This window comes from Pecten maximus, chromosome 3, assembly GCF_902652985.1.
Source record: "Pecten maximus chromosome 3, xPecMax1.1, whole genome shotgun sequence".
Taxonomy (NCBI): Eukaryota; Metazoa; Mollusca; class Bivalvia; order Pectinida; family Pectinidae; genus Pecten; species Pecten maximus.
In genome coordinates, this window is record NC_047017.1 from 48,404,640 (window position 1) to 48,432,474 (window position 27,835).

Consider the following 27,835-nt stretch of genomic DNA (forward strand, 5'->3'; position numbering starts at 1 on the left):
GTATCATGTACACTTAACATTAGTGCATTCCAAGAGTGGGGATCCCCCAACCAGCGAGGTCGGCTCAACATGCGCCACTTGCACAGAATCACAGAGAAACACCATTACAATGACTTATTAATAAAATTCTTAATTATTAAATTTTAGATAATTATGTTTAGTATATTGATCGTAATTAAAAAAAACAACAACAAATAATCATCATAGACAAATTTAAAAAAGGGTGAACAGTTCCTCCGATTTTTTGTATACATGGTTTAAAAAAAATGGATGTTTAGAAAAAAGTAATAAGAAAAAATAAAATAATCTTCAAATTGTGTCCTCGTTGAGCGTCGAACCTCTCTGACGGGATCTGTAAGATGGTTATGCCCCCTAGGCTGTTGAATGTTTATAGACGGCGCTTTGATTTGTGGAATTCCCCTACTCGTGGCGGGAGACCGAGCACCTGGCTAGTCGTCAAACGTCAACGATGTGGAGTCTGCGGTCGGTGTTGACGATATTTATTGTTGCTGTCATCGCATTCCTCATGCCGCACGACGATGTCATTATTTCATTAAAGAAGGGTAAATATTTAGATTCACAAATAGATTAAAGACAAATATGGTATATTTTAATTTAATTTACTCACTGTGTCTCTTCACGGATCTTTGCTGTTTAGCTGCACGTGCGTTTGTTCCTCGAGCATGAGAAAACTGAGATGACAGCTGAAGCCGTCTGGAATACCAGCATCATTGATATAGGTCTAGGCCCATCACCTACTGTATGTTATAACAAACATGTTTACCATTATGTTATATAGTTTTGCATGTATATGCATTCTTCCTATAACCACTGTACATATTAATTGTACATTCTAAAGTCCAAGCATATTTAGACACAGGAAAGATGTCATTAATTAGAAAAATAATCATCATTATTAGGTATACATGCATAGGCCTATTCCAAATATATTTGCATTTACATATTATGATTGTTCTTTTAATGTAGTGATAGTTATTGTGTGTTAGAAGACTTGCAGCATTACTGTACAATATTGGTACATAACGTGATTGATTAAATGTGCTTTTTAAAAAATTCATTCTAAAAACAGTTCCCATAGATTTATCTGAAAACAGGCAAACAAATAGGAGTACAATAGAGATTTCCTTAATTTTATGCCATGGTACAGCATCCTTCATTGTTCGGTCCATCAACTCGGTGGTTTTTGACCAGATTTGGTCTGAAGCTTATCCTAAGTGAAGGGAAATCAACTTTATATTAATGATGGATCTTGATCCCTATGGGTTGGAGGGGGAGCTAGTGCCCAAAGGAGGTATTAGAGATAGAACTATTTTACCTGATGGATTTTGATCAGATTTTGTCTGGAGTATAATGGGTGAAGGACATTCAATGTTGTAAAAAGGAGGGGCTGACTCACAAGGAGTTGAAGGGACAGCTAGCTGCCCCATAGGAAAAAATGAGAGTCTTTGAATTAAATCTTTACTCTCAGTTTGGATAAAGGGAATTTGATACATCTGGTCTGCAGCTTCCTTGGGACACATGGACTGAAGAGACAGTGGTATAAAAAAAGGAAGTTAAAATTGGTTGATAATGTTGACTGCTTTTCAACCTTTGCTTTTCACCATGGAACAGAGAGCTAAATCAGTGATTTTATTACTCTTGTTTTAAAAGGGCTGTACCATTTCTATTTGGAAAATACAATGGTATTTTTTCCTTATTGGGGAAATAACATCAATATATTTTTTGTTTGTTTTTAATTTAGCTATGATAAAAGAAGTTTGTAGCATAAGTACATTTGCTTGAAATACATACTGATCAACATTTCTCCATACAAAATGATGTACAGGGACATTTAAACAATAATATGAACATGAAATTGGGAGAATACAAACAAAATTTTGCTAGGGGAAGGGGGCCTATATTCAGCCCCAAACTCACCCCAAAAAAGTCACTGTTAAATGTTAGTTAATGAATGGTGTTGACTGCAATGCATGGTACTGACTGACAGATTCTAGGCTGGGAAACATATCTGTTATATAATTGTAGAATGTTTTACCTTTATCATTAAATTAAAAAATGTATCCAGGTGAGTGACACAGGTGATCGGGACCTCTTATTAATTTGAACATTTTTGTTACATTTTTGTTACAGTGTTTGACAGTAGATATTGTCAGTGGATTGACAAGGATGGAGAAACAAATAAGAAACCTGGCTATGATCTGGCAGTGGGGATCCTTTCGTCAAGGGATCACTTTGATGCCCGTGCAGCAATCCGAGAAACATGGCTGAAGGAACTCCATGGAAATGGAAGGTAAGGATTTGAAATACAGATAAAGGTTTTCCATGCTTCCCTTCTGTAGATCTTAGTTCTTATACCAAAACCAGATTTCATAAACTTGTGACAAGTTTTCTCAAAGTTTGAAAATTGTATGATGTATATCATGCTTGACAGTGAGAGATTTCGCTTTTATGAAAATTAACTCATATCTGTATGTTCATATTTCAGCAAAAACCAATTGTCATTGTTTATAAGATGATGTGACACTTGATATATATTATGTGTGTTTAGTTTCATGTACATGTATTAGTGCTATAAAGTGCTGAGCCTTTGGTTACTTTTCCCATTGCGACGAGTTGTCAAGCGGATAGAGGAATTGCCCATGTGTACTTCAGTATGTAATCCTAATGATGTCCTAGCTCTAATGCCTGCATTGCCCATCCAAAAATTGTCAGGAATTTCATACACTTGTTCACAACCATTACCTCTTCTATGAGTTTGTTAATAAACCATCTGGGGTAAAAAATGAGGTCTTAACCTACTGATTCAATTTGTTTTAAAAATTTGAAAATAGACAACTTATGTTTCATGCTTAAATGTTATGAATTTGCCTCAGTAATGAGATATTTGAACAGAATATGAGTTTACCAAAGTGTTTGTTACTTGTTTTAACAGGGGGCGTGGTTGGTTTGTGGTTGGAGACACAGACTGTGACCTTCACCCAGACAGCAGAGAAGACCAGTACTGCTGTAAGGAGTGGGAAGTGTCTGTACCAGGTGGGTTTAAATATCAATTAATCCTGGCAATTAAGGATTACATGAAGTTTTCAATCTGATTTATCATCATTATACATTATACATTGTACTAGGGATGGGTATCGCACAAATTTTCGTATCACAATATATTGTGAAACAGAATCCTCGTACTGTGATACGTATCACGTGTGTGTATAATTTTGTCAGAAGAATTGCAAGTCTTTTCTTTAAGCAAAGTAATAATGAAGGAAATGAATGTAATCATGGAAACCTGATATTACACCCGCCATTTTGAAAATGTTACTATGCACTCTAGCAGTGTCAGTGAACCAGATACGCTTGATACGTTTGAGATTGGGAATGCATAAATGTTTTATGTATTATCATCTCGAAAACAATAAATATGCAAGTGAATTATTATATTATTCAATATTTACACTAAGAAAACAAAAATTGAAAGCAGTTGATCGAATGTTTTTAAAATTTTTATCATAAAACAAAGTTTTACGGAAACATATGAAGATTCCCGAGTGTACCGATATGTCAAAATCGTACTGCGATATGTATCTTTTTCAAATAGAATCTTGATATACCTGTAAACAGATAATATAGTGTAGTGGTGTGTGGTATTATGAAGCATAAGGTATTATGAAGCATAACATGGTGTAGAATGATTATCTGTATTTTAATCACTTTGGGAAGTTTTGTATAGATTTGCTGATTGTAGCTCAATTCTCTAAGTTAAATTGGGTAGAGGAATAAAAATCTAAGATTAACAAGGTGTAAATTATAATTTGAGTGAATATACATACAAATAATGCTCAAGAAATTGTCCCCTTCCAGCAATGAATGTTCAATAAAAAATCATTGTTCAATTTTGCTTGTACTTAGTATCAATACATTACATCCTTTTACAGAATTTAGTTGACAATTTAATGGAAGTCATTAAGAATTAAAATATGTATTTTTTTATTTATCTTTTATTGCATTTAATTTTTAAGTGAAAAGTGAAGATGTCCAGGTTGTTACTACAGAAAAGGTGACTGTTAGTGAACATCACTTTGGAAAGGACAGAAAACCTGTTCAGGTTTTACACTTCAAGGTAACTTTTATTTGTTAATTATCTTCAACTTCCTTTGTTTTTAATGGCATTAATAAGCTTAGTCAAATTAGTAATTGTAAATAAAATATGTAGACATGACTATGAACATCAAGACAAGAACATGGTTATAATTTATATAAATACACTTTAATTGAAAACTTCACCTCCAGAATCTATACCTTTCAAGAGTTACCTCCCTTCAATCATGTTTATGTGATTTTCTCTAATAATTTTTTTTTTACTTTTTAAAATCAAATTTTTAAATTTTGAATTAAATTTTTTGTTAAATATGAAATATCTTAAAATTTTATTGTCAAAATTCAGAAATTTACACCAGAGGGTAACAATATCCCAAAATACTTTGGGGTCATACAATAGCATACATAACAAAGTAAAGTATTCACAATAACCTTTTTTCACTTCAGGTGATGAACCCTGTGGTAGTCAGTAGGATTGGACTGTTAGAGAGAGCCTTACTAAACACCTCGGCTATCCAGGTGTCATTGTTTGACCGTTCTACAGATGTAAGTAATATATAGGTACATAATGTATAGATGAAGGTCAGATTCTATTGTTTTCTTTTAAATATGTGTAACAGATTCCATGGGAGAGGTTTCAGATGTTAAAAACTTCAAGCCTAAGAAAAGTACATTTATATACCTCACTTGACAAACTTATTACCATTAAACCATTTATTTGAAGTTGCTCTTTCTTCTGGACTAAGAAGTTTTACTGGTAATTTATTTGTAATCAAGGGTTAAAAAAGAAATTCTCCCAAGCCATATAGGGAGGTTTGGAAAGGATTCATGATCAGTGAATCGTGCTTGTAGCAGGTAGGCCCAGAGAACCATGTTTAAGGTGAGGTGAGTGACGTGTCTATACCAGGTGAGCTGTAAAGTTTCAAGTGAACTGTGTATTAGTGAGGTTAGTGGTGCGTGTCTGTACCAGGTGAGATGTAGACCTAGTGAACTGTGTATTATGTGAGGTTAGTGGTGTGTGTCTGTACCAGGTGAGATGTAGACCTAGTGAACTGTGTATTATGTGAGGTTGGTGACACCTGTCTGTACCAGGTGAGATGTAGACTTAGTGAACTGTGTATTGGGTGAGGTTAGTGACGTGTCTGTACCAGGTGAGATGTAGACTTAGTGAACTGTGTATTGGATGAGGTTAGTGACACCTGTCTGTACCAGGTGAGATGTAGACTTAGTGAACTGTGTATTAGTGAGGTTAGTGACACCTGTCTGTACCAGGTGAGATGTAGACCTAGTGAACTGTGTATTTGGTGAGGTTAGTGACACATGTCTGTACCAGGTGAGATGTAGACCCAGTGAACTGTGCATTGGGTGAGGTTAGTGACATGTGTCTGTACCAGGTGAGATGTAGACCCAGTGAACTGTGTATTTGGTGAGGTTAGTGGTGTGTGTCTGTACCAGGTGAGATGTAGACCCAGTGAACTGTGTATTGGGTGAGGTTAGTGACATGTGTCTGTACCAGGTGAGATGTAGACTTAGTGAACTGTGTATTGAGTGAGGTTAGTGATGTGTCTGTACCAGGTGAGATATACAGGCCCAGTGAACTGTGTATTGAGTGAGGTTAGTCACACCTGTCTGTACCAGGTGAGATGTAGACCCAGTGAACAGTGTATTGGGTGAGGTTAGTGACACCTGTCTGTACCAGGCGAGATGTAGACTTAGTGAACTGTATATTTAGTGAGGTTAGTGGTGCGTGTCTGTACCAGGTGAGATGTAAACCTAGTGAACTGTGTATTGAGTGAGGTTAGTGACACATGTCTGTACCAGGTGAGATGTAGACCCAGTGAACAGTGTATTGGGTGAGGTTAGTGGTGTGTGTCTGTACCAGGTGAGATGTAGACCCAGTGAACTGTGTATTGAGTGAGGTTAGTGACACCTGTCTGTACCAGGTGAGATGTAGACCCAGTGAACAGTGTATTGGGTGAGGTTAGTGACACGTGTCTGTACCAGGTGAGATGTAGACCCAGTGAACTGTGTATTGGGTGAGGTTAGTGACACGTGTCTGTACCAGGTGAGATGTAGACCTAGTGAACTGTTTATTAGGTGAGGTTAGTGACACGTGTCTGTACCAGGTGAGATGTAGACCCAGTGAACAGTGTATTGAGTGAGGTTAGTGACACGTGTCTGTACCAGGTGAGATGTAGACCCAGTGAACTGTGTATTGAGTGAGGTTAGTGATACGTGTCTGTACCAGATGAGATGTAGACCTAGTGAACTGTGTATTGGGTGAGGTTAGTGATACGTGTCTGTACCAGGTGAGATGTAGACCTAGTGAACTGTGTATTGGGTGAGGTTAGTGGTGCGTGTCTGTACCAGGTGAGATGTAGACCTAGTGAACTGTGTATTTGGTGAGGTTAGTGACACGTGTCTGTACCAGGTGAGGTGTAAAGTTTCCAGTGAACTGTGTATTGAGTGAGGTTAGTGACATGTCTGTAACAGGTGAGATGTAGACTTAGTGAACTGTGTATTGGGTGAGGTTAGTGACACCTGTCTGTACCAGGTGAGATGTAGACTTAGTGGTGTATTGGGTGAGGTTAGTGACACCTGTCTGTACCAGGTGAGATGTAGACCCAGTGAACTGTGTATTGAGTGAGGTTAGTGGTGTGTGTCTGTACTAAGTGAACTATAATCCCAATGACACTATGTCATGCCCATCTGTGAATGAAGATAAACAAAGAATCTCCTCTGGTGATACCTGGTGATAGACTGTTTTAATGAACTGCTTTTGTCCTCACCAGACCCCTTCGTATCGGTGCTGATGTTAGTGGTAGACGCAGGATGCAATTTGTATAGATGTTGGTTATGTAGCTTCACCAAGCCTCCAGTCACTTGTGACATTCCAGTACATTGACTTTTATGCATACCACCTCCAGCTATGTGGAGAAATGATAGTCAAGGCTATGTTCGAGATAATGATGTCATCAGCTCTCCTCTCAGGGGTGTATTATAATTGTAACTCTGTACCATGTGAAGTTTAATCAATCATACCGTGTCACCAAATATTTCTCAATCACCAGTTCTGTTATAGGTTTAGTAATAATGAGAGGCATTAGTACATCCTAAATTAGATTAAAACACCTAAGACACATTTTTGTTTGGTCATAATTACCATTTGGTTGTTCAGAGGATGATGTCACATGTATTAGACATTTATCTGGTCTGATGTTCTCAGTTAATCTTCCCTGTTTCCAAACCATAAATCTGAAAGAACAGAGCTATGAAGTGGTGGTCATACAAACCATACATCTGATAGAACAGAGCTATGAAGTAGTGACCATACAAACCATACCTCTGATAGAACAGAGCTATGAAATGTTTACCATACAAACCATACATCTGATAGAACAGAGTTATGAAGTGGTGGCCATACAAACCATACATCTGATAGAACAGAGCTATGAAGTGGTGACCATACAAACCATACATCTGATAGAACAGAGCTATGAAGTGGTGACCATACAAACCATACATCTGATAGAACAGAGCTATGAAGTGTTGACCATACAAACCATACATCTGATAGAACAGAGCTATGAAGTGTTTACCATACAAACCATACATCTGATAGAACAGAGCTATGAAGTGGTGACCATACAAACCATACATCTGATAGAACAGAGCTATGAAGTGTTTACCATACAAACCATACCTCTGATAGAACAGAGCCATGAAGTGGTGACCATACAAACCATACATCTGATAGAACAGAGCTATGAAGTGGTGGCCATACAAACCATACATCTGATAGAACAGAGCTGTGAAGTGGTGACCATACAAACCATACATCTGATAGAACAGAGCTATGAAGTGGTGGCCATACAAACCATACATCTGATAGAACAGAGCTATGAAGTGTTTACCATACAAACCATACATCTGATAGAACAGAGCTATGAAGTGGTGACCATACAAACCATACATCTGATAGAACAGAGCTATGAAGTGGTGGCCATACAAACCATACATCTGATAGAACAGAGCTATGAAGTGGTGACCATACAAATCATACATCTGATAGAACAGAGCTATGAAGTGGTCACCATACAAACCATACATCTGATAGAACAGAGCTATGAAGTGGTGACCATACAAACCATACATCTGATAGAACAGAGCTATGACCATACAAACCATACATCTGATAGAACAGAGCTATGAAGTGGTGACCATACAAACCATACATCTGATAGAACAGAGCTATGAAGTGGTGACCATACAAACCATACATCTGATAGAACAGAGCTATGAAGTGGTGGCCATACAAACCATACATCTGATAGAACAGAGCTATGAAGTGGTGACCATACAAACCATACATCTGATAGAACAGAGCTATGAAGTGGTGGCCATACAAACCATACATCTGATAGAACAGGGCTATGAAGTGGTCACCATACAAACCATACATCTGATAGAACAGAGCTATAAAGTGGTGACCATACAAACCATACATCTGATAGAACAGAGCTATGAAGTGGTGACCATACAAATCATACATCTGATAGAACAGAGCTATGAAGTGGTGACCATACAAACCATACATCTGATAGAACAGAGCTATGAAGTGGTGACCAGGGTGGTATTGGGGGATTCAGTCTTGGTAAATTCTTTTCTGGTTGAGGTCCTGTTTTGTCCTGTATGGCCCAACCTTAAGTCCTATTTTCCTTCCCTATATGTCCCAGCCTTATGTCCTAGTTTGCCCTAAATGTCCCAGCCTTATGTCCTGTTTTGCCCTGAATGGCCAAGCCTTATGTCCTGTTTTGCCCTGTATGTCCCAGCCTTAGGTCCTGTTTTGCCCTGTATGGCCCAGCCTTAGGTCCTATTTTCCCTATATGTCCCAGCCTTAGGTCCTGTTTTGTCCTGTATGTCCCAGCCTTAGGTCATGTTTTGCCCTGTCTGGTTGAGGTCCCGTTTTGCCCTGTATGGCCCAGCCTTAGGTCCTGTTTTGCCCTGTCTGGTTGAGGTCCTGTTTTGCCCTGTATGGCCCAGCCTTAGGTCCTGTTTTGCCCTGTCTGGTTGAGGTCCTGTTTTGCCCTGTCTGGTTGAGGTCCTGTTTTGCCCTGTATGGCCCAGCCTTAGGTCCTGTTTTGCCCTGTCTGGTTGAGGTCCTGTTTTGCCCTGTCTGGTTGAGGTCCTGTTTTGCCCTGTCTGGTTGAGGTCCTGTTTTGCCCCGTATGGTTGATGTCTGGCTTTACACTTCATGGTTGAGAGATTGTTTTGAACTGTCTGGCTCTCAAGTAAAATTCTAATGTTAGTAATGGTGACTAAGACCTTTGGCTGATAATACCCCTGAACATAACAAGTTTGTGATCATTGGGGTCAGCTGCTAAGTATTGTAAGGTTTAAGCCAAAATGTATGTTTAGCAAGTGCCCTTGAAAAAACCTAAAGTTGATAGTGTTTCCCTTAATTTCTAAACTAACCAACCATCAAAGTTTGAACGTCGTGTGATCATGTGGTCTTAACTTATTGTGAGGTACAAATGTCATCTATCTAAAGGCCCCTTCCCTAGTGAAAGTCAAACAATAATTTGAACTTCAATAAAATGACCATTCACGGTGGATAAAAACGACATGTATAGCACTTTCATGTCCGGTGCCAAATGAATCACATATACAGTAACAACATGGAGAGATGTCATGTGAAGCATTCATCAGACCCAGACCGATCTGTTTCTCCTGAAATATGCGTTATAAAATTTATTAATGAAATTGCAAAAATGACAGTGCACAAGTACATGTAAGTAAATGGAAGGAAAAAATGCTATTCTTCACCATAGCCCCTACTATATATATGTATATATGAAGTAATAACTAATGCAATGTCGTCCACTAGCAGTGTTTAGGGACGAATCGTCTTTGAACTCTTCGGAATACTTTCACGTGCGGGGGGAATTCAAAATATCTCTCTGCCATTGGTCGCATAGCGTTCTAGTGTTTGAACATGATGCAGTCACGCTAGTATCCGCCTTCGGCCCACGTTTGCCGAAGGGTTCATTGTGGTTTCTCCAGTTACTAAAACATTATTCTTATTGTATTTTATTGTATTTCCAGTACTTCTTATATATATTATGTGATTGTATTTGTGATTTTTTGTGTTTTGATAAAGGGGCGGATTGCCTCGAAAATTTAACAAACCTTATTGTTTACACTGTTTGAATTACTTCTTTGCCCCATATATATGAAGTATATATACAATAGAAAGCTGTATACAGTATATAGCTGTAAATGTAAGGAAAAAATTGGTATTCTTCACCATAGCCCCCTACTATCTACCTATATGTATGTAATTCATTGTCCGACACTACCAGTATTTCTAACGATTGTAGTGAGAAATTGCCTTTTCTCTTTATAGAAGGAAGTAACAAAGTATTTACACCAGAATTTCTGATATCATTGATTAAAATTAGAAGTCACAAGACACATACAATATAGCTACATTTGTAAATAAAACACCATTGCGTATGTGATTTGTAGAAATGTCTGTTTGATGAACGGCTGGTAATCCTTTGTGAAGTAGATGAGATGATGATCCCCTAACAGCCACAGACTTACTCATACTTATGGCTCTAGCTAAAGCTAAGAAAATTAGGTTTTTGATTTGGTATGAAATAGAAAAGGAATTCAAATGACACGGACATTTTTTTCCAGGACCAGGAGTAATCATGGACCGTTGGGCTAGGTGTTGCTTGAGTGTTAGTGGTGGTCCATCACAGCTATCCTTACGTCATTCTTTACATCTGGCCTTGAAGCTGCAATAGACCTATTGATAACATTTGTTGGTAGCAAGGTGTTTTACTCTACCATAGTTGTTTATCTCAAAATATTTTATCAAATCAAAAAGATTTAACGGGAATTGGGCAACAGGCTTTGTCTATACAAACCCTTTCCCGAGGGATACAAATACATTTCCAACAGTGATAGGATATTAATTTAATTGTCTAACTTTGTCTGCCTTGAATGAATTTTTTTTATATTTCAAACTTTCACCAGTGGGATTTGGCTCAAACTTGCCTGAAATGATCCTTAAATAGTCCTGATTAAGTGTTGTTATTTTTCATGTTAGTCTGAAATCCAAGATGGCCGCCATCTTGAAAAACATATTTTAAACTTCTTCTAAGGTTCCACCAGTCAAGCAATCAGATTCAGCTCAAACTTGTCTGAAATGATCCCGAGATTGTTCAGACCAAGTGTTGTTACTCTTTGGGTCGGTCCAAATTCCAAGATGGCCACCATGGCCAACATACAGTATTGCACAATTTGTTCTCATTATCACTATACTGCTACTGAGTATGTATACTATAATAATACTATGGTCTTTAAAGTCGGATGACCATTAAGGCCCATATACCTCTTGTCTACTACATGGTGGACTCTGCTATTCTGTTCTGGACTATACATATGAAGTATCTTGCATTAAAATATATTGTTGTTTTACAGGAGGCATTGACTACAGCCACATTTAGTGGGACAGATCCGGGGATACCTAGGGGGCAGTTCCTTTTCCAGCCAGTAGATGCTGTCAAGCTACCCAAAGTGAGTACACTGCATGTTTTCTTTGTATAGTCAAATCTCTCAACACCACCTTATTGATAAAATCTCGGGTATCTGGTATGAGATCACTATCTCTCATCACCACAAAGCAGATAAAAAAAACTTATAAACAAGGGATTGAGACCAGTTAAGAAACCACCATTACTATGAGACAACCTCTGTAAGGGGACCACCTCTGTTAAGAGACCACCTCTGTTATATGACTGCCTCTTTGAATGGGACCACTTTTGAGCCTTTTGTTGAGTGGTCTGTTTATACAGGTTTTGACTTACTCGTTAATCAACATGATCAATGTCTTCCAGATATTATTTTTTCAGGCAATGTGTTATGTGACTTAGTGTATCTAGTAGCAAAATATTTGATAAATTCCAGCCTTGATTATTGGAGGTTTGAGCAATCAAACATTCTGGAGTATCTCTGTCTGAATTATCAGTCTTGGATATCTTAGGGTGAATGGTTTTGAATACCGTAGTTTGAATTACCACCCTTGACAATTGAAAGATGAATGATGAGTCTTGACTATCAGGAGGATGAATTATGTATCAGCCTTATCTTGTCTAGGTTATACTTATGTAATATATTTCATTTCAAAATATTTTATTAACAATACACATATAAAATACAGTATTGTCAAAAGAATAAGACAACAGGCTAGGCCTATATAAGTCTTCTTCTGAAGATATTCCGGTTGGACCTGGCAGAAAGATGTTATGTTCCATATTTAGATACTAAAATTAATGATATATTGCTAGAAAAAGCACTATTGGTTACTGAATAGACGGTAGTATAGTATTATTAGTTATATCAAAATAGAAATAATTACAATTAATGGAATAATTCTTCAAAATAGAATTGGTCAATAGTTAAGTGGAACCATAACATATCAATGCCAGACCCAAAAATGAAAACTAGTATGTAATACAGATACATATTTGTACACACTAAGAACTCACTCACACATTCATTCACACATTTGTACTAGAATGGTATAATGTTACAGTATTAAAATATAAGGATAAGAAACTTGCTGCAAATTTTATATGCATAATGACAGAATTTTTACTACATGTAGTTTATTATGTATACATAGAAAACCGCTTTGAAGATTTAATATATATCGATTAACATAATAAAGAATAGAATTATTCAAATGATCAGGTGCATTGATGATACCAGATACTAAACAGTGAAGATTTACATAACCTAACAAATTATAAATGAATGTAATATGATGTCTTGAATTGGAATATAAAGAACATTGAAAGAAAAAATGCACTGTATCCTCTTTAGGAGCACCACATGTACAGGAAGCATTATCAATCAGGTGATCTTGGAACCTATCATAATTAAGATCACTTTTAAAATTTCTAAGCTGGCATAAGATTATATTAAGTTTTCTCGGAACAGAATTAATAAAAAAATCAGATACAGTAATATCAATAGTTGTTTTTAGTTTACGTTTAAAGGAAGAAATTGAGACAGAGTCCCTTAGGGAACTATCAAGTGCATTCCACATAGTCATAGTTGCTGGAAAGAAGCTTTTCATATAGCTATTAGTTCGTGCTTGAGGTACATTAAAGACTCTGTTATTTCTGAAGGTATATATATTGTTTACATTTAGAAATGGTTGTATTATATTGAAAAGATATGATGGAGTGTAATTATTAATAATTTTAAACATAAGCATTAGTTTATGGTTTCGTCTTCTTGTACTTAAAGACTCGAGTTGTGTTTCATTGTATAGAATGTGATGAGAAGTACCTCTTCTGAGACCCGTTATAATGCGCATAGCTTCAAGTTGGACAGATTCAAGAAGGTCAGATTCAGTTTGAGAACAATTGTCCCACACAACATCAGAGTATTCTAAAACTGGTCGTATATATGAAGTATATAAAGTTTTTAAAGTTTTCCTATCAACTAAATTTTTTAGAACACGAAGTATACTTAGCCTAGAGTTAGCTTTATGATAGATATTAGAAATATGATCCGCCCACGTACCTTTACTATTAAAGGTTAGACCTAAGTGGTTGTGGTTATCATTTTGTACAATTGGGTTATTGTTAAAAAAAAGATGAGGGTGGTCAATGTTCAACCTACGACTGAAATTAATAGATATTGTTTTATTAGGATTGAAGAGAATTTGCCATTTATCAGCCCATTCAGATATTGAAACTAAATCATCATTAAGCATTTTAGTAGGTGTATCTAGGTCATTATTATTGTGTACTATAACATAGAGGGAGGTGTCATCAGCAAAGAGTTTTATATTAGAGGTTATATTATTGGTGATGTCATTAATGAAAAGAAGAAATAGAAAGGGACCAAGGACAGATCCCTGAGGGACTCCTGCTGATATAGGTTTAGTGCTAGATTTATATCCTTCAATGACAACCCTTTGTTTTCTGTCAGATAAGTAAGCCTTGAACCAATCATATAGTCTACCTTTAATTCCATAAGTTTTTAATTTTTGTAACAGACCTAAATGCCATACTCGATCAAAAGCTTTACTTATGTCACAGAAAACAAAGCGTAAATCCTTACCTTGGTCTAAATTACTACTTATAGTATTGTATATATCCGTTAGTTGATTTACTGTTGAGTCAGTGGGTCGGAAACCTGACTGATGTTCACTTAGCATATGATGACTTGAAATATAATTATATGTGTATTTAAAAATAATCTTTTCTAACATTTTAATAAAGATAGATGTAACTGCAATAGGCCGATAATTATTTAGATCACTAACTTCACCCTTTCCTTTATAGAGTGCAGTAACATTAGCAACTTTTAAAATATCTGGGATTTCACCAATAGATATTGTTTTATTAAACAACAATTTGAGTGGATATACTAAAGACGGCGAGATATGTTTAACAATAATTGGTAGGATACCATCAGGTCCAGCTGGTTTATTTTTATTAAGAATGTGGAATTGGTCAATTATATCTTGATCAGTTATATTAATATCAGACAGTTCAAAATGGGACAAGGGAGGTAATTCTAGTAGGTTATTAGTGTCTACAATATCAGAGGCAATATTAGTAAAGTAATTGTTTAATGCTTCGGCTTTATCTTGTGGATGAATAAGAATTTCGTTGTTATGTTTCAGAGGATAGGATTGAGTGCTGTTATTAGAAAGTTTACCCATAGTTTTAGCTATTTGCCACCATTTCCTAGGATTAGTAGATTTATCAACAAGGGAACTCTGTAACTTTTTCATGTAATTATCCTTAGTTTGCCTAATCAATCCAATGGTCTCATTTCGAAAACTTCTGAATTTGGCCCAGTCTTGTTCTCTATTTTTTTCTTTAGCTATTTTATGTAATCTGTTTTTTTGTCTCAATTTATGCCTTATTTCACCTGTCATCCATGGTTTATCATCGGGATGTACAATAATTGTTTTATGTGGTATATGTGTATTAGTAGCAGAGTTTATTTTCTCTAAGATAATAGAATATAGTTCATTGATATTAATATGTAATATATACATGTCATGTGATATTGTCCATATCTTGTGTTTCCCTTATTTTCTCTCATTTCTGCTGAATTATCATATTATCTCAAACAACCCCCATCCTCTATTGAAAAAGTTTAGTATTTAAAGTTTTAATTGGGGAAGGTTTATTTGGGAACCACTTTTAGCTTCAGAAGGTGGCTTAATACCTCTGATTCGTTAATAAATATACTAATTGTTGTTTGCTATTATGTGAACTTGGAAATAAACAAGTGGGCGTGCATGTTTGCACTCTGAATCAATTAAGTCATTATAGATATATGACATGTTTAATACACTGTCACGGACACTTGATAGCATATTGTATGCTGACACTTCTACAAGAAACTTGGCTAATCCTATTAAGAAACTACAGATATTCGAAGTTTTATTCATAGTGGTGATTAAGATTTGTAGTGTTCAAATACATTCAAATTGATTAACAATAATAGCATTTGTGGATACTTGTACCTGTATACTAGCTAGCTCCAGACTTCAATATTGGTTTATTATAACTTATGTCTCAAGATAATGGAATTTCTTGTTTAATAATTTAATACTGTCTTTGTATTGGTCATGTTGTTATCTAAAATTCATTCTAAAACCGATGGAACTACATGTGCAGTTGATATCTTTGCTTTGCCCTTCATATAAAGATTCAATGTCTGTCTAGCAGGCCACTGCAAAATATCAAGTTTGTGATCTGTATCACTTAAAATTGTCCAGACTCAAATTATATATCATATCAAATTTTAGATATGAACTATGCAGTTACATAGTCATGTTTTACTGCTGCCTTGTCATTAATCAGATAAAACAACGTAAATATATATCATTTTAGGGACTTCAGCATGTCTGGAAAAAAGGCATGCATTGTACGATCCTGCTTTCATGAAAAGGACTGAAAAAAATGACGATGTTAGAAATACAGATTTTTAAAATTTTCTTTAATTCTGATTATGTAATGTAAGTGAATTGGAAAATAAGACAATAGTTATAACATTATGTTTCGTTATATACTCCTTGTAGGCTGTAAATCAACTAGCCTGAATGTTTGGTTATAAAACACCCCATTGGCTTTAGAACAAGATGCGATGAATATTGTATATCTTATTATATTTACAATGGGTTTAATGTGCATTAAGGCCTTATAGTTTTAGAGATATTAATTGTTACCTGTTGACACTGGTGATGATCTGAAGATAAAGTTATCTGTGATTTCTGTGGATAAAGTTAGCTCCCGTGTTATAATAGGGTATACAAGTTCTAAGAGTTAGCTCCCTTGTTTAATAGGATATTTAAGTCATCAAAATTGTACATATTTAAAAACAGTGTTATTTATTCCCAAAATATTATATTTGAGAACATTTAAAATGTTATGCATGGCATTGTATCAAAAGCATATGGTTCAACAATGTAGGATAATTTCATATTTTATAAAAACATTTAAGTAAAGCTGTAACTGTATACAAGTTTTAGATACGTATACGGAGAATATCGCTTTGTAAGGCACTCTGGTTTCTCTTCAAACCACGCATAAATCTTTCGCCTTTTACTAAAGATTTCCGTGGAGAGGAACATTCAATGAGTCTATAGACTATTTTTTTAACCCTGTTTATTCAGGGTAACAAAATGTTAAACAATAAGATCTCCCTTTAAATGATAAAGTTCTCAGGACACTGAGCTGTGATAGACCACCTAGGCATTCTGTTTTCCCAAGAGAGTTACGTATGTATAGTTCTTAGTACAGTATTAGTGGTATGTTAATATACTGTAGAATGGAACATTAAATAAAAATGAATAAGGGACATAAGTACTTAGACTGATGTAAAGTAGAAACAGTGACCAAGGCATCACAATAATAAGCACTTTGTAAGCGAAATAAAAATGACCTATTAAGAAAAAACATAGTACAATTTCATATAGTGCAACTCCACTTTTATTTTCCAAAGGTTAAAATTAAATGAGTTCTTTGATTTGACATCATTTTTTGTTTCTAAATATAAAAAAAATACCTGTAAAAGAATTTCAGAAATCCATGATTCAATATAAAATTGTATATTCATTCAGCAATAAACCTATCATGTTATCAAACTTAACCATTTAGGCTTGGTTCCCAGGAACTATAAGAACAAACCCTGACCTGTGAGCAGATATAGCAACAAAGCATAATTATGTAGGAGATGGTGTCAATATGATGCATATGTGTAATTTCTCTGTGTGTGTTGACAGTGGCATTTTGACAACCACATGGCTCCTATATGGTATCAGTTTTGATGAAGTGGATATTTTGCTGTGGAAATGAATTTTATTTAATTAGTATCATCTTTTAGGGAGAAGAATAAATCTGTAAGAAAATTGCATTTTGCTGAAGATGATGAACCAGTTGTTTATTTAAGCAATGTGATTTTGAATGAGTGGCGCCTTGGGTTATAATAAAAGTTGATAAAAAACAGATTAAATTGTCTTGGAACTCCTAATCAGGCTAGATAGATGCGAATGGTTTGTTTAGATACAGGAGACAGAACGCGCTGGTGATTATATAATACACACCCTTATGGCACCATGAGGACAGCCAACCAGATTATGTTGATAAATCCTTGTTTTGTAATAATGTTATGTTGTAGATCAATTATGCAGATCGTTCCTTTTCTTTTCTTCTGTCGGTCCATTTCCATTTACTACTGTATTATACCGTGTTTTTACACATCTGACCGAAAAATAATTTTTTGCTATAATTGATTAAAACTTGTCCTTAAGGAGATAGGTGCTGTTAATACGTATATGTTTGTATATTTTTTAGCAATATCATCAGATTTACCTTTAATTTATTATCCAGAATACTAGATAAATTGTTGAAAAGACATACAATTTTCTCAGCATTTTATGTGTGAAAATATGAACTATTCATATATTCATATTCTACATATAGTCTAGTTATAACATCACAATGTTATGTATCCATTACAATTATTAGTAATTCTACCATGTTTGCTATGTAACGCCAGTTTTGATTGGTTAAAAACCATGTATTATTTTCCAATAACCCACGCTCGTGCCAATAATACACGCTTGTGAGTCACGGCTGTTACAATTTTAAATATCTAATATTCACCCGTTTCATAAAAGGTTACTATAGCCGAGTGGGCTAATGGGTTAGTATTTCAATATATTTTTATCACGACGTGAGTTCGAATCCTACGGAGGCCCCCACTTTTTTTTCTTTATTTTTATCCTTTTTTTTGTAATTTTCAAAATCAATGCCATATGATAGATGCTCTTGATCGTAGTACTGTATTGCCTGTATATTTCATCAACAAATAATGCAATACTCAAGAAATAAATTACAAGGTTTTCCCGGGGTTTCTTTGCTGTTTTTCTATTAGAAAGAGGTCGATCTCAGAACTAAACAGTACATGGTAGAATAGAAATAATCAACTTTGACTCGTGTATTGTTGCAGGATATACAACTTGGACTCCGATATTTTGCAATTTTAATTAATAACTCAGGCCTGTGGCCTTCGTTATTAATTTAATTGCAAAATATCCTCGTCCTCGTTGTATATCCTGCAATAATACACGAATCATCGTTAATTATTTCTTAAACAATATCTATATCACAATAACTTTTCATGGATGATGGAAAGGCCTTTATTTTCAAATATTATTTTAAACATTCATAATTAGTACACATCTTTAAGTGTAAACATCACATACCTGCACAGTACATGTGTACCAATGGGATGTTAATTCAAAGATGAAAAAAGAAAAGAAAAGTATGCTCACTAACTGGAACTCGCCGAGTCGGAAGGTCTGCACTTTGGGTGGACAAAGAAATCTTTACTGCTAGAATGGGAGACAAATTTGTGACTGATGGGAGAAAAAGTAACGTATGTAGATTTGCAATTATAGTTTTAAAAAAATTGCTTAAGACAAAAAAGGTCACCTATAACTACTAAAAATACAATACAAACATTCCTTAAGTCAGTTTTAGCATACTTCCAACATATGGTTAAGCTATCATAAAGGAAAGTAAGAAAGCTTTGACACTGACAGTGCCTGCACTTTAATCAAGTCTTTTGATCATTTCCTCGATATGAAGTAGCTATAGGCATATACTTGCTTAAAACAATTGTAAGGTCTATTTGGTTTCAGCATGGTTATATACTTATACATAGAACATTTATAATATTGGTACTACTATAACCAACTATAACACCTAGAAGGTACTCTCACCTGACTGGTCATTTTGGAAAGGTTCCACTGTGGTTTGATTAATTGGTGATTGCTGTATTTTTGGTTGATACTTAAAAAATTTAGTAAAGTAAAGGCCTCCTTGTGTGAAATATTTTAGACACAGGAACATTGTTCTTGGAGTGAATATTTTGCCCAGACACGAAGATCATCGACCAAGAAAACTGTTCCCAGAATTTGTGTGACATTTTTGGTTTGGTATGATTTGTATATTAGAAAAGAAAAAAATATTATAATAATATCACTCTTTATAAAAAAATAATAAGAAAGAAGCATATGTACTTGATATTGCTGAAAAGCCATATGTGTCCCCTATCGGCCCTAAAAATAGTAACAGTGCATGACCTTGACCTTAAACCAAAAACCCTTAAACTTAAAATTTTCTGAGATATTAAGGTCCTTTAATATTGTGTGATGTTTGATCAATCTTAAAGGAATGAAGTCACTATAGTGCTGACAAACTTTGGCGGATGGACAGAAACCTGGTTTCACTGGTTGGGGACTAACTTTCTGCCTTATGCTTGGATGTTTTCCCTATCCTTATTTTATAAGCACAAAGTCAGACTACCACCTTGTAATTATGTCCCTGCCATGAAATGTGGAAGCATATAGTGTTACTCATGTCGGTCGGTAGCATCAAGTCCCCGTCCCATTCCGTCCTGAAGCAATGTAACTTGCTAATCTCAGGAACTACTGATGCAATCCTCACCAAACTGTGTTTTGGGGTGTCAAGTGGCAGTGGGGGCATTTATGTCTTACAGATATTCTCTAGCTTTTTATAACTCATGCACTGATTTCTTTCTGCACATAATACATTGCACTTTCAGGAAGGAAAGCATAGCATACTTTGTTTTATATTAATTAATAGAGATCTAGGCACAAAATCACCCAGTCAGAAATACCTGTAACAACTGTGTTAAGTTCCCATCTCTAAAAAAGGACGTTTGATATGTTGTAGTGATGAACAGTCCGATATTCTCTAACATGATCATAGTGACGAATCGTCTATTAGATAGATCGCAATGTATATTATATACATGGATGTGAATTGTAAAAATATTACTTATATTCATCACGTACAATTAAAACTGGAATTTAAAATATTTAACCTTCTGATCACATATGTTTATGATACATTGTGTTAATAAATAAGACAGTTTTGTGACTTATGCTCTGACTTGGCCTCATGTACATACCAAGGATCTATGGCACCAAATCATTTTAAGCCAGAAATACCAATATTTGTTTTCACCGTGCCGTGTCCACATCCCTAAAAAAGGATGTTTTACTGTCACAGTGATGAACAGCCTGATACTTTGACATGATGATTGGTCATAGTAACAAACTGTCTTTTAGATAATACAAATACGTGGATCGCATTATATATATACATACATGGGTGTGAATTGTTGAGTTATTACATTTATTAGTCCCCTGCCGAAAAATGGGGGGACTTTAGGTTTACCCTCCGTCCGTCTGTCCATCCGTCTGTCCGTCTGTCTGTCTGTCTGTCACGCAACAGTTGTCCGGACAACTCCTTCTAAAGTGCTACTCCGATTATAACGAAACTTGGTATATATGATCAGTATAACATGTAGTTGTGCATCCCACCTTTTCTTTTCAAAAATCTATTTTTCAAAATGGCCGCCGGCTTCTCATTGGTTGAGTCTTGTCCGGACAACTCCTCCTAAAGTACTACTCTGATTTAAACGAACTTGGTATACATGATCAGTATAACATGTAGTTAAAAAAAATGGGAAATAAATAGGTGCACGTACTCCTACATTATGTACCTCAGGCAGGGGACTTTGTATAGCTGTTGCAATACTATCTATCCTTGTTTAATATAGTACAATTATGACAGTAAATTCAAATGTATACTGATTCATACATCATCATCATACATACATGCTCCAATTAAAAGTTTAAATCCATTTAAATATTACCAAAACATAGCCATACTTTGCAATATACAATATATATAAATATCTCATCATTGTAACATAAACAAATGCTATATATTTCTGGTAAAATGTCATAAAATTACTTCTCTTTTCTATTACTGTGAGATTAATTACCAACACACAGTAAACATCCAATTGGATCAGCATGTAGAGATTTCAGTCACAGCCATCTCCTGACAGCTGATCTAATACAGAGGCTGTGACAAATTCAACATTGCCATGCTCCCAGTATTCATTATGAACTTAGATCTGTATAAAAGAGAATATTCTTCTTTGTGGTCTCCTAGGGATAATCGTGAAAGAGGGAAAGTTATTTAGAATTTTATATCTCATCCTTCAGATTTTAATCGTGGAGATTTGATCTTCAGACTGGTTCCTTGGTTCTGTGAACTAAACACATAGACACACAGATGATATGGTGGCTGGTATTGAGCAGTAACATCTCTGTATTTCATACTGTGTTGGTTCTCATGTCATAGGTACTAAGCTGGTCTTCATATAGAGGGAAACGTACCTGGAGAAAAATTAAAGTTGCCTTGAATGGCAAGTGTGTCGATATTTACTATTCCACCTGACCACAGTGACTGTCCCAACATTGAGAGTAGCCAGAAAGTCCTATATTGTCTTGATGAATGTATGGCCATCGAGAATGATATTTACTATTCCGCCTGACCACAGTGACTGTCCCAACATTGAGAGTAGCCAGAAAGTCCTATATTGTCTTGATGAATGTATGGCCATCGAGAATGATATTTACTATTCCGCCTGACCACAGTGACTGTCCCAACATTGAGAGTAGCCAGAAAGTCCTATATTGTCTTGATGAATGTATGGCCATCGAGAATGATATTTACTATTCCGCCTGACCACAGTGACTGTCCCAACATTGAGAGTAGCCAGAAAGTCCTATATTGTCTTGATGAATGTATGGCCATCAAGAATGATATTTACTATTCCGCCTGACCACAGTGACTGTCCCAACATTGAGAGTAACCAGAAAGTCCTATATTGTCTTGATGAATGTATGGCCATCAAGATTGATATTTACTATTCCGCCTGACCACAGTGACTGTCCCAACATTGAGAGTAGCCAGAAAGTCCTATATTGTCTTGATGAATGTATGGCCATCGAGAATGATATTTACTATTCCGCCTGACCACAGTGACTGTCCCAACATTGAGAGTAGCCAGAAAGTCCTATATTGTCTTGATGAATGTATGGCCATCAAGAATGATATTTACTATTCCGCCTGACCACAGTGACTGTCCCAACATTGAGAGTAACCAGAAAGTCCTATATTGTCTTGATGAATGTATGGCCATCGAGAATGATATTTACTATTCCGCCTGACCACAGTGACTGTCCCAACATTGAGAGTAGCCAGAAAGTCCTATAATGTCTTGATGAATGTATGGCCATCGAGAATGATATTTACTATTCCGCCTGACCACAGTGACTGTCCCAACTTTGAGAGTAGCCAGAAAGTCCTATATTGTCTTGATGAATGTATGGCCATCGAGAATGATATTTACTATTCCGCCTGACCACCCAGCAATGAGAGTCCTAATCGGAGGAGCCAGAAAGTCCTATATTGTCTGGTGAATGGAGATCGAGAATGATATCAACTATTCCACCTGACCAAACAACAATTGAAACCCTAGGAGTGTATATCCAATGTTGTCATGGTGAAAAGCGAGTATTTATATCTATCTATCTACCAATCTGTCCAACCACCAAACAATGGGGGACTGTTTGTTTATGCGTTGGTTTTTAAATGTAATATTTCAAACATATATTTTGAAGGACCTGTAAATGTTAATACAGGCCTTGGGAGTCTTTTTCAAGGCTCGTCTGAAAACAATATAAAATCACCAGGTCCGTCTTTATTTCATAAACGAACAACACCGGTCCAACTGGACCAACCGTTTGGACCCCAAAAACGAAAACGACCTAAGAGTCCTGTTGCCTTGGTGAATGGTGATCAAGAAAGATATCTACCATTCTGACCGACAACCAAACATTTGAAATCCTAACCAGAGTAAATCCAGTGTTGCCTTGGTGAAAGGCGAGTATATACTGGTATATATCTACCATTCTGCCCGACCACCCAACAACAGGAATTGTTTGTTACTAATAGTCCCATCTCTACATTTCTAAATTCACATTTAGTTTACCGCTGATTGAAGTTTTTTGTGAATATTTTATTAATTATTCTTACCATTCTATCTCCCTGAAATGATTTTAGATGATTACTGTCATTTTTTTTCTCTATATCTTTTTCAACCTAATCTTGAAATTGGCAGAATTCCTAAATTCTTTTTCTTTACTCAAGATAAGTTAATTCATTTTACAAAAATGCTAGAAGGATAGCATTATGATTTTTTTCTGAGATTTTACTTTTACCTTTGTGAGAAATATTTAAATCCTGCAATTTGATTTTCTCCACTTGAAAAAAGAAAAAAAAATTAAAAGGTTTTGAAAAGTCTGAACCCATTTGATTTTTTTTTCTGAGATTTTACTTTTACCTTTGTGAGAAATATTTAAATCCTGCAATTTGATGTTCTCCACTTGAAAAAAGAAAAAAAAAATTAAAAGGTTTTGAAAAGTCTGAACCCATTTGTAAAATTTGACCTTTAGATAATAAGCTTGTTGCATTTGCAAGTATACAGCTTTGAATGTCAGTTTGTACGAAATTACTACAAGAAATTTTCTGTATCTTTAGTTTTTGCCACTTAATACCTATATGACTTCAGCCTTAGGACACCTATTAAGTGAAGAAGTAAGAGCTTTGTCCTGTTTTTATGTAGGGGAAATTGTAATTTATTGTGAATTTTCTAGAGTAGATTCCAAAATATGATGATAAAAGATTACCTAGAATCTGAAGTTTGAAATGACATTCAATATATGGAACTCCAATGATAGAAAAATCAGTAACTGTTGAGGAGACAAATTGCTATGCACTGTTGCGATGTTAGCCGAGGGCCGATGTATCCAGGATCATTTAGTAGGTCATCTTGGTAGAAACACGCCCTATAGATCACTGGATACATACAGTTATTGGAGTTTAAATGATGTGTGATGTTGTCCAACATTTCATCTGTCTGCCCCAACTTGGGCATGTAATATGTCCTAACAGATAAAAATGGCAATAACTTGCGTCTCATTACCTCCAATTTACAAGCATCACGAGTGCAAACTTAAAGCTTTTAGAACAACCTCGTTCATCACTCATGTCCGAGCGAATATTTTCATATTTCTGTCTGCATAGTGAAAAAATCACTGTGATCCACTTACCATGACTACCTCAATTAGACCCCCAGCAAAGTTGAGCCAGCTTAGATAGCTTGATACTCACCTTTCCTAATAATTTGTAATCCTATATGTCTCCCACGATCAGTTCTGTCAAGTGAAATTGTATGATATGGTTACAAGGCTTCGAACATTGTGTTATAAGTGCATTAACTGGAACAGCTAAGTCACTGTTTCAATGTTTTGAATTATTTGTTGTATCTTTTTAAGGCAAATGATTTGCTGCAATATATACAAACATGATAACTCATATGTATTGTACAGAATATAAACAAGTAAAGAATACCTTTATAAAATTAGCTGGACATGTATATTATAACTACTTCATATAGCTGGTTAGATCTTCTAGGGCTTGTCATTGATGTTAGGGACATCATTCAGCTATTTTGTCTTTTTAGGACACGTCAGTAATATTAAGGACATATATATCATTCAGCTATTTTGTCTTTTTATGACATGTCAGTGATATGTTAGGGACATCATTCAGCTATTTTGTCTTTTTATGACATGTCAGTGATATGTTAGGGACATCATTCAGCTATTTTGTCTTTTTAGGACACGTCAGTGATGTTATAGGGATATCATACAGCTATTTTGTCTTTTTAGGATATGTCAGTGATGCTTGGGACATCATACACTCTTTTGTCCTTTTAGGACACGTCGGTGATTTTTGGGACATCATTCAGCTATTTTGTCTTTTTAGGACACGTCGGTGATGTTCTGGACATCATACAGCTATTTTGTCTTTTTAGGACACGTCGGTGATGCTTGGTACATCATACAGCTATTTTGTCTTTTTAGGACACGTCGGTGATGATAAGGACACAATACAGCTGTTTAGACTTTCTAGGATATGTACGTGATGATAAGGACATCATAAAGTTGTTTTGTCCTTCTAGGACACATCAGGGATGATAGGAACATCATACAGCTATTTTTCCCTTTTAGGACAGGTATAGCAAAACAAATATGTTCGGGTTCCCAGAAGATTATAGTAAAGCAGATTGGATTATTTAGGGTGTCCAGAAGATTATAGTAAAGCAGATTGGATTATTTAGGGTGCCCAAAAGATTAAAGTAAAGCAGATTGGATTATTTAGGGTGTCCAGAAGATTATATTAAAGCAGATTGGATTGTTTAGGGTGTCCAGAAGATTATAGTAAAGCAGATTAGATTATTTAGGGTGTCCAGAAGATTAAAGTAAAGCAGATTGGATTGTTTAGGGTGTCCAGAAGATTATAGTAAAGCAGATTGGATTATTTAGGGTGTCCAGAAGATTGTAGTAGAAAGCAGATTGGATTGTTTAGGGTGTCCAGAAGATTATAGTAAAGCAGATTGGATTATTTAGGGTGTCCAGAAGATTATAGTAGAAAGCAGATTGGATTATTTAGGGGTGTCCAGAAGATTATAGTAAAGCAGATTGGATTATTTAGGGTACAAAGAAGATTATAGTAAAGCATAATGGATTATTTTGGGTGCAATGAAAATTATAGTAAAATAAGATGGATTGTTTTGGGTGCGTGGAATATTATAGTAAAACAGGATGGATTGTTTTGGGTGCGTGGAATATTATAGTAAAACAGGATGGATTGTTTTGGGTGCGTGGAATATTATAGTAAAATAAGATGGATTGTTTTGGGTGCGTGGAATATTATAGTAAAACAGGATGGATTGTTTTGGGTGCGTGGAATATTATAGTAAAATAGGATGGATTATTTTGGGTGCGTGGAATATTATAGTAAAACAGGATGGATTGTTTTGGGTGCGTGGAATATTATAGTAAAACAGGATGGATTGTTTTGGGTGCGTGGAATATTATAGTAAAACAGGATGGATTGTTTTGGGTGCGTGGAATATTATAGTAAAATAAGATGGATTGTTTCGGTGCCCAGAAGATTATTTATGGTAGATGCTGTGATGGCACAGATATTCAATAAAATATTCCTGTAATGCTGCTTTTCTGGAAGATTTGATTTATCCCTCTGCACTTGTTTGAACAGGAAGACTTTCTGATCTGTAGACATGATTCATTTTTGGAGCAAGAATGGCTATTTTATAAGGTTATATATAGAGTAAAGTCTGTTTGATTGGGGCAGGGAAATGCTCTTGGAGGTCCAGGACAAATTAAATGTCACATTTGCAAACCATCTCATGTGTCATCAAGTTCATTTAGCACGTTCTTCAGCAGGGGTGCTAGAAATCCATCTGATGCAAACGTAGATATGATTTTGATCAACATTATGAAAAAGCTTGTTTTGATGAAAAAATTATTATTGCAAAAGATGATAGATGTACTGTAAGGCTAGGCCTAGACAAGCTGATTCACTTTGACTGAAACGCACTAAAAATTGTCTGTATGATAATGAGATTTCACTGTGATTCAACTAGTACTTAAGGATTGATGACTGAATCAGATTCAGAATGATACATTTTTGTGTTTGCAGATTCATAATTGTTTACTTGAGTTTCTGACAGGTTTTACTAAGGTATGTCAATGTTTGTTTCTAATAGGATTACTGACGTTATCAATATACTACTTCTAGAACTGACAGGGTCGATAGACAATCATATTGACAGCTTATTTGGCAGAACTATCTGTCTAGATTAGGGTATACCCAGAGAAGGCGGTACATTGTCTTTGAAGGTTATAAAAGACTTTGAGTTAACAAGGACTGGAATGTATCCGAGGTGGACAGCGTCATGTGTTGGTGACTTATAAGGTGTGTCAGCTACCTCAGTCACTCTGCATGTTTTCATCTCATGTTTCATGCACTTTCTCTGAGGTTTTGCCATGATCAGCTGTACTCCTGATTTCAGTATTATTTCTCCTAATTGTTTTCAGTCTTGGGGGTCATAGTATTTAATATGTTGCTTGCTGCGGTAAATCCTGATCCCTCCATCATGATAATTAAGCTTAAATGTTTTCTAACTGAGGATGTATGGGCACTGTTGCTGTTCTAAAATGGTATAATGTTAGCTTTGATGTTGCTTGCTCAGCCCCGGTTAAAAAAAAAAAAAAAAGCAAAAATTCAATAGGCTGTGAAATCTTTCATCAATAACACTTTGAAATTATCAATGTTTTATATCTTATGATAAA

At 35.5% G+C, this 27,835-nt stretch overlaps 1 protein-coding gene and 1 non-coding gene across 2 annotated transcripts in view; both read left to right on the forward strand.

Annotated features, from left to right (window-relative positions):
- Positions 1 to 424: 424 nt before the first annotated feature.
- The window catches only part of LOC117324411 (UDP-GalNAc:beta-1,3-N-acetylgalactosaminyltransferase 2-like), a 344,021-nt gene continuing 316,610 nt past the window's right edge, over positions 425 to 27,835 (forward strand). The window contains exons 1-6 of the mRNA XM_033880256.1: positions 425 to 563; positions 2,152 to 2,311; positions 2,954 to 3,054; positions 4,035 to 4,135; positions 4,561 to 4,659; positions 11,605 to 11,700. Of these exons, the coding sequence (XP_033736147.1) occupies positions 470 to 563; positions 2,152 to 2,311; positions 2,954 to 3,054; positions 4,035 to 4,135; positions 4,561 to 4,659; positions 11,605 to 11,700 (651 nt within the window). The 5' untranslated portion in view covers positions 425 to 469. The remainder of the gene's footprint in view (positions 564 to 2,151; positions 2,312 to 2,953; positions 3,055 to 4,034; positions 4,136 to 4,560; positions 4,660 to 11,604; positions 11,701 to 27,835) is intronic.
- On the forward strand, positions 16,721 to 16,837 carry LOC117324706. Its single transcript, XR_004532041.1, has one exon. It is a non-coding gene; the product is annotated as a U5 spliceosomal RNA (small nuclear RNA).